Below are 7,183 nucleotides of genomic sequence, written 5' to 3' on the forward strand. Positions count from 1 at the left end.
TTTTCGAACTTCCCAACTTAAAATCATAAGCCCACCATCATGCACTCAAGGAGCTTTTAGGCAAGTTATTCCAGATTCATAATGAAAGAATGAACATAAAAAGAATTTTATAACAGGTTAATTATTTTTAAAATTATTTGATATTGTGAACATCATTAAATTTCTGTCATCCATTCATTATAACATTTTACATATTAGAAAGAAAGATAGATCCTTTAAAACAGACCTCAGACCGAAAGACTCCATCATAGATTGATTATCAATCTGATCAGGAATGGAAGCCCTTAACAGATCAAGTGAATCATGGACAAACCAATTTGCAAATGTTGCAACTCTATCTGGATTCTGCAATAATTATAGCCTAGTCACTCTGCACGCAAGTCTACACGGTGGCTTTTGCAAAATTCCAACAAGAACACTATTTATACAAAATCCACAGATTTCCCCTTTGCATCAATATATAAGCCAACGATAGAAAGTATATTGACAACTTAGAAGTCCACACAACCAAAAAAGAGAGTGAGTTCCTTGAGCAAAATGGTATGTATGTTTCATCATTTATGAGATACATCAGACTCACATCCTTTACTTGATCTAAATTCTAATTTGACATGCTATTCTGTTTTGTCTCCATGCCATGCAGCAAATGCCACCTCAGCTTTAATCAGGCTACTACTAACTATTTCTTTCTATATATGATGGCTTTTGATATTAAAAGGCAGGAACAATGTAGAAAATCAGACTTCTTCCAATTGAGATTTATTACACATTTGAGAGCCAGGAAGATAAGGCGGTCATTTGCATATCGTACAATAGAAGCTAAGCTGAGTGAAAAGGTGTCATGTCTAAAGAAATATGTTCGCTTAATAATACTTTGCCACCAATTTTGTGTCTTACAAGGTTTCAATCCCATTCTTCAACTGGGCTGATGGTCGTATCGACATTTTTAGCTATTTTTATTGTAAAATAAAACTAAAGTTTTCAGAATATTATATCACATAAAAGGAACGATTTTTAGATAGACCACCAAAAAGATTTAGATTTATCCCAATATAGAGTTTTGCTTACAATAAAATATACCTTAATATTTAAAAGACAAATTTGAATGAATAACCATGAAAAATTTACTTGACAAACACTTCCAACATTAACCATCAAATGGACAGAAGGCATGAAAATGAATTAGAATAGAAAGATAAAGACAACAGATGGTCTTTAAAAGCATAAGAATGAATTAGAATAGAAAGATAATACTACAAGGTAAAAGCATAAATACTTATTGATGCAATGTACACATATCGAGCCACAAAGAGCCATGCCTGTGATATGCACATGGAGAGAATTCATTATACAGATAATGATAGTGGAAATTTTAGAGGTCAAGACCAAGCAAGACACCAATCTGGTGTATGAGACCTCCCCTTGTGAAAGCCCACAATGAGATTCTTTCTATTCCCATTTGGCAAGGTGAAGGAACAACATTAGCCCCCCGTGTTCAAACCTATCATGACTTACTCTTTAGAGCGTGCATGGCTTCACCATCAGGCCCAGTCGAGAAATGTGAACAAATCCTTCAAAGTGAATGAATGATAAGAATCATCCAATACAAATAGGATAAAGGGGCATTGTAGAAATAATGAGGAACAAATGAAATATGATGTGAGAGACAGGGTGATCTAAGGACAGCAATCATAAAGCATAGTAGAGGAGTTGCAAGAGATGAATTTACAAGTAAAGAAAGAGGAAGGAATATGCCCAGTTTGGCGAATGGAATTAGCCCTTTCTGCTATTTTGACAGCCTGTTTAGCTGACTTGACTTCTGCAGCTAAACGTTTCTCTTCTGCTTTGCGCCGTACTTTTGCCAACTTCTTCATTAGTCTTTTGTGAGCATGACCTTTCATTCTTTCAACTTTGATCTGCATATAAATTGATATGGTGGCAACATCAGGTATGAAGGTGGTTCAGAATCACAAAATTCAGCTCAGTTTCTTAAAACATGATATGTCTATATCAGTTCATAAATAAAACTTGAATCCTAAGAAATTGCTCTGATATTGCCAATGGTAAACCATATGATTACTAGAAAAAATGATACATGTGAAAAAATATATTAAAATAACGTTGTAGCTTCTGCATACTTGACTGACACACTCAAAAAGTTCAGATAAATATCAAAGTCTTAATAAATTTGTATAAACACGCCATGATTATGGACTTGCTCAATCCAATAATACTATAACTTAAGTAATGAAGCAGCCTTTACATAAATACCAATTTCAATTTTGTCTGATAAATTTTGAGAATTCGAATAAATTATTTAAATTGGAAAGAAAAATAAGTCTGATAAATATGTTTAATAGTAGAAGTGTGTTTACATTCTGTAACAATAATAAATAAACTAAACAGAAAGCAGAAAGCAAAGATGATATGTACTATTTATATCTGAGAAAATACTTTCAAGTCAAAAGCTTTGGGCAGTGAAATAAAAATGTATACATATAGTTTTCTGAATAGACATGTGGAATGTAGATTTACACTTTGCATGCAATCATGCAAAAGATAAATGGGAGTGTCCTAAACATAGATGAAAATAGAAAAACCTAAAATAACACACAAATTTTGATACTTTTTGCAAAATCAGTTTTCAAATCAGCAATGTTACCCATCTCGATGATTAAGAATGGAATGTGTATAATACTTATCCAACATAAAAAATCAGAGCTTTCCCTCAAAACTGTACATCGATTGTTTGTTAGGGTGTGATGTTGAACTGACATTGTTGAAAGGCCTTTTTAGATGATAAATTGCAGGTTCATATAAGATGTGGATAAAGCGGGGACAGGGATCATGGCGCGCAATATGTCCAATTAATATTCATTAAGGCCTGAAAGCTAAACAAGCAATTTCACATCATAACAAAATTTGAGGAAATGATAGGCCGAGAAAGTAATCGTGCATACAATCATTAAATGTATGGCTTATGAGGACATTAGAATCAATTATGCTAGTACTATAAAAGTAGAGTCTTTACGAGCTTTGATGGATCATGGTGAGCAAAGAAATAGGGGAAGTCAAAAATAAGGGTTCAGGTTTAGTAGAGTCTCATCTGGTCTCATGAATGTCATTAAAGTTTCATTTTATTTTATTTCAATTTAAAAAATCAGAAAAATAGATGAAACAGAAACTCTACACACCCTATAAGAGAATTTCAGTGGGAATAGAATTGGTGCTTGAATTAAAAGTCAGAAAAATAAAGCAGCTTATCAATTCATCTTCTGGAATATGGTTATATCTAGATTCTAAATAGTACCCATTTACCAGTCAAAAGCTGCCCAGGAATCCATCTATTGAAGCCAATTACCTAGAAATGTAGCATCATTCTTATACCTTCCACGATGCCTCATACATCCAAAGTTTTCCCCGATAACTAGGAAATAGTTAAATTAAGGTTGAAACATACACGAGATTATTCAAGGCAAGATAATGCTATACCTCTATTCTCCCCGATTCAGCTTCTGCTTTCATTTTTTGAGTGTTTTCCCAGGCTTCTATTTTAACTTCTTCACGCTTGTACCTGGAATGACAGAAACCAAATCTATTAAGTCCAAACATTGTATCATATGAACAAAACTATTTTCAAAGAGATCTGTTTTCCTCGAGACCATATATTAGTAATGCAGATAACATAAAACCCTACGGCTGAATAAACACCAAACCAAGCACTAAACATAAAATCCCTTTTCGCCTTTATGATCATGGACATTTCATACAGTGAAAGTAAGATTTTCATTTTTTTCATTAAAGATTTTTTCATGTTTTTTCATTAAAGATCATAGATCGTAGATTAGACACCCACTCCACTTGGGCATGATTTTAAACCGTATGTAGGCATCAATATTAACAGTTTCCATCAACATCCTAGACTGCAACCAGCGGTCTACAGCTCTTTTAAATGGTGAATATTTGAACCTCTGTAATGAATTGCCCAGATACAGATGCATAGAGGAGTGGGTGTATATGCCAGCTTTGATAATGAAATCCTGAATTTTCATATGAATTTTGTAATTGCTCTTATAAAACAACTTTAATTCAATTCTCAGGAAAACGTTTTGATGCCTTGAGACTATCTTTTTACAAAGAGATTGCACAGAATCTATGAACTTTACAAACCTGGAAGCGAGGACTTGCAAGAAAATTACCTGGCCATGTATTCAGCTCGTTTTGCCTGCTCCCATTCTGCAGCCCGGGCATTATAAACATTCATATTTACCCGGCGCACACCATTAGTGTTGAGAGATTTAGAAGCATCCTGCTCTTCTTCCTCTTTGCTGGCCCATGCTATGATATTTGATTTCCCTAACTGTGCACCCAAAGCCATAATTTCTCTTCTGGTCTTGCCATGATCCGTCAGCCCGGGCTCATTAATTTCTGGTGCAGATCTTCCCGGAGTAGATGGTCTGGAAGCAACAGGGCTCCTAATAGAAGGTGTTGTAGCTCTGAGCGGCGTTCCTGTTCTTGAGGGTTCTTGGCTCGCAATAGGAGTCATTTCCGTTCCCATGTCCCTCATTGAAACAGATCTAACGGATGAAGCCGGTGGAATGTATGATGCATTGGTGTGATCATTCACTGGATCTGCAACGGGCCTATCAGACCGCTGCGATATATTTTCGTTTTCATTTTCACAATCTATCTTCTTCGTCTCCCCCAGTTCTTCATCCACAGGCGGAGGAGCACTGCAATTCGCAAACGAGGGTTCCGAGGGCTTGGATAGAGAAGTTTTTCCATAGAGAGAACGAAAGCTCACATTTCTAGGTACACGAGGGGTCTTGGATTTACTCTTGACAAAGCCATGATCTCCTCTTCCCCCTGCAGACAGACTGACCAGCCATTTCTGGGCATCGTCCCATTTCGAAGGGGCGGGTTTCGAATGCGGCCCTAAAACCGGCCTGGGATGAAATGACCTATCCCCACTACTTCCCTTGGGAAACTCAAAGCTATTACAACCATTGTTCTTGCCATTATCATTATTATGCCCATCCAGGGATCCCATTGCTTCCCCAAAGCTTACACAACTGCTCAAATCTTAACCGCTTCAGGATATTTCCACAGCCCTCACATACCAGGGCGTTTTGTCTTCATATAAAGCCGAGCTCTGAATGGTCAAGCAATCCTGACATCTTTTCCCTTCATCTGTAATCCCAAACATACAATGTCGATAAGCTATGATGGCACCCTCATCCTCATTTCAGAAGTAAATGTGTCTGTAACTGAGTATTATACTAATAATGCCAGAATTGCAACGGCAATGATGGCTTCCCCAACTGACTGCAAATACCAAAATCAACTGAATCCAACGGTCTCATTACAAGAAGGAATTTTCGGAAGTCGAGATGTGTATGCATTGCAATTGCAGAAAGCAGAGCAGAGTGTGGCTTCTAGTGTTAAATGGTGCCGTTTTCTTGGGTTGAGCACCTGAAGCTTTAATAATCAATGGGTATCTCCATCTCCATCTCCTCGTCCATAGGTCAACTCTGGTCCCGATAATGAGTTGAAAATGTTGTCATTTAGTCTGTGTTTGGTGGACTACCACATGCCTCTCTTGCAGCGTGCTCCTTTCCAAACTGATTATCTTGGGAAAGAGAATATAATATATCCCAGTTCCTCTCGACACCTGCAATTGTTCATACATAGATTTCTGCAATTCAGAAGGCATCTGGCCCACTCTGAAAGTACCACCCTTCACCGTTTTCCCAGAGTTGTTACATTCAGCGCTAACAGCTGGGTCCCATGCAGGAGTCTTCCTTCATCTTTTAGTTCCCCTCGTTCAGTCCTCATTGGAGTTCTGCATTTTTCCGTGGGAGGGTGGGTGCTGTCAAGAGGCACCATATGATTGAATCAAATAAAGTTTAGCTAACATCCATAGGTGTCGACGCAATCTTTGGAACTCGAGTGTAGCACGTATTTCTATGAGACTTAAAATGAACGAATACTTTCAAATAAATGGGGTTTGTAAGAGAATCTCTTTAGTTAAGCATGTTTCAATTAGAGGATAGTGAGATAGGGTGTTTTTTAAGGTTTAAATGTTCTATTTTTATGAGTATCATTTAGATGTACTAGTGTAAAAGTGTTTTATTTATCTGGTAGTTAATAGATTGTCTCCTTTTGATTTGATATTTTTTAGTATTACATTCTTATGTCAAGTTAATGGAAAATAATAGTTAGTATTACATTCTTATGTTTAGGTTAATGGAAAATAATAGTTAGTATTACATTCGAAAAGTCTCAGCTATGTCGTTAAGACTTACCATTGAATTTTAAGGTACAACACCCTTGTGCATGTAATGTGCAATGAATTTTCTTTGAGTCCTACTTAATAGGGGTGTGCTCTTGACTGGAGAGCAGAAGAGGTGATATCCAAACCTTCCATATCCATAAAAGGTTTAGGCATGAATTTGGTCTACAACTAAATTAAATCTCACCCACAACCATGAATGGATTTAATCTTTGAATTTCTCCTCTAAATTGACATGCAACTACAATGCTATCACACACATGATTTACTCAATATGATTGATTAAGTCCTAAACATGCAATTGGACGACAAAAGAAAACACAACTGAATTGCATTAGCACTTAGACTACTATTTACCCAGATTCAAAGAAAGATTCTACTCTACTTCAAATTTGGTGTGCTTAATTCAATTTACCTTCATTCACCATAGGTAAACAGAAAATACTTAAAATAATTAAACAACAAAATTCGATAAAACTCTCGATTCTCACTCAGTTGTCTCAACAACAAGGGGATAAGTCACGCCAAAAAATTGATTCTTTGTATTAAGTTTCAAAATGATCTATATAGGTTGTAATGCCTTGCCAAGGAACCCAAAAGAAATTAATCTATTATGACTAAGTTCGCTAAACTTTTTTTTTTTGAAAGATTATAATAACAAGAGATAACATAGCGGAAGCAATAACTCACATTCGTACAAAATAATACAATAATAGTTATATTTCTCAAGGGTTCCATGACATTGAATCACATACATAAGTTTTATTAAGATTAAATCTAATACATAACGAAGTCCACATCATTCGATAACCATAAGTACAAAATCAAATGAAATAATATGCAAGTACATAAGATGCCACATGGCATAATAATTAAAATGCATAATCATCC

At 35.9% G+C, this 7,183-nt stretch overlaps 1 protein-coding gene across 1 annotated transcript; it reads right to left on the minus strand.

Moving 5' to 3' along the window:
- Window positions 1-1,209: 1,209 nt before the first annotated feature.
- Window positions 1,210-5,892, minus strand: LOC149552319 (uncharacterized). Its single transcript, XM_089787842.1, has 3 exons — window positions 4,200-5,892; window positions 3,493-3,574; window positions 1,210-1,916 (listed from the first exon to the last, which is right to left on the minus strand). The coding sequence occupies exons 1-3, from the start codon at window positions 5,048-5,050 to the stop codon at window positions 1,677-1,679; spliced, it is 1,173 nt and encodes a 390-aa protein (XP_089643968.1). The 5' UTR covers window positions 5,051-5,892; the 3' UTR covers window positions 1,210-1,676.
- Window positions 5,893-7,183: the final 1,291 nt, after the last annotated feature.

Source organism: Cupressus sempervirens, chromosome 6 (genome assembly GCF_028749045.1).
Source record: "Cupressus sempervirens isolate cs-2001-9-10 chromosome 6, ASM2874904v1, whole genome shotgun sequence".
Taxonomy (NCBI): Eukaryota; Viridiplantae; Streptophyta; class Pinopsida; order Cupressales; family Cupressaceae; genus Cupressus; species Cupressus sempervirens.

Excerpts from the sequence above, each read along its gene's own strand:
- LOC149552319 (XM_089787842.1), bottom strand. The coding sequence starts at position 5,050 with ATGGGATCCCTGGATGGGCATAATAATGATAATGGCAAGAACAATGGT. Across the intron at positions 3,575-4,199 it reads CGAGCTGAATACATGGCCAG|GTACAAGCGTGAAGAAGTTA; the intron begins GTAATTTTCTTG and ends CTGTCATTCCAG. Across the intron at positions 1,917-3,492 it reads CTGAATCGGGGAGAATAGAG|ATCAAAGTTGAAAGAATGAA; the intron begins GTATAGCATTAT and ends ATTTATATGCAG.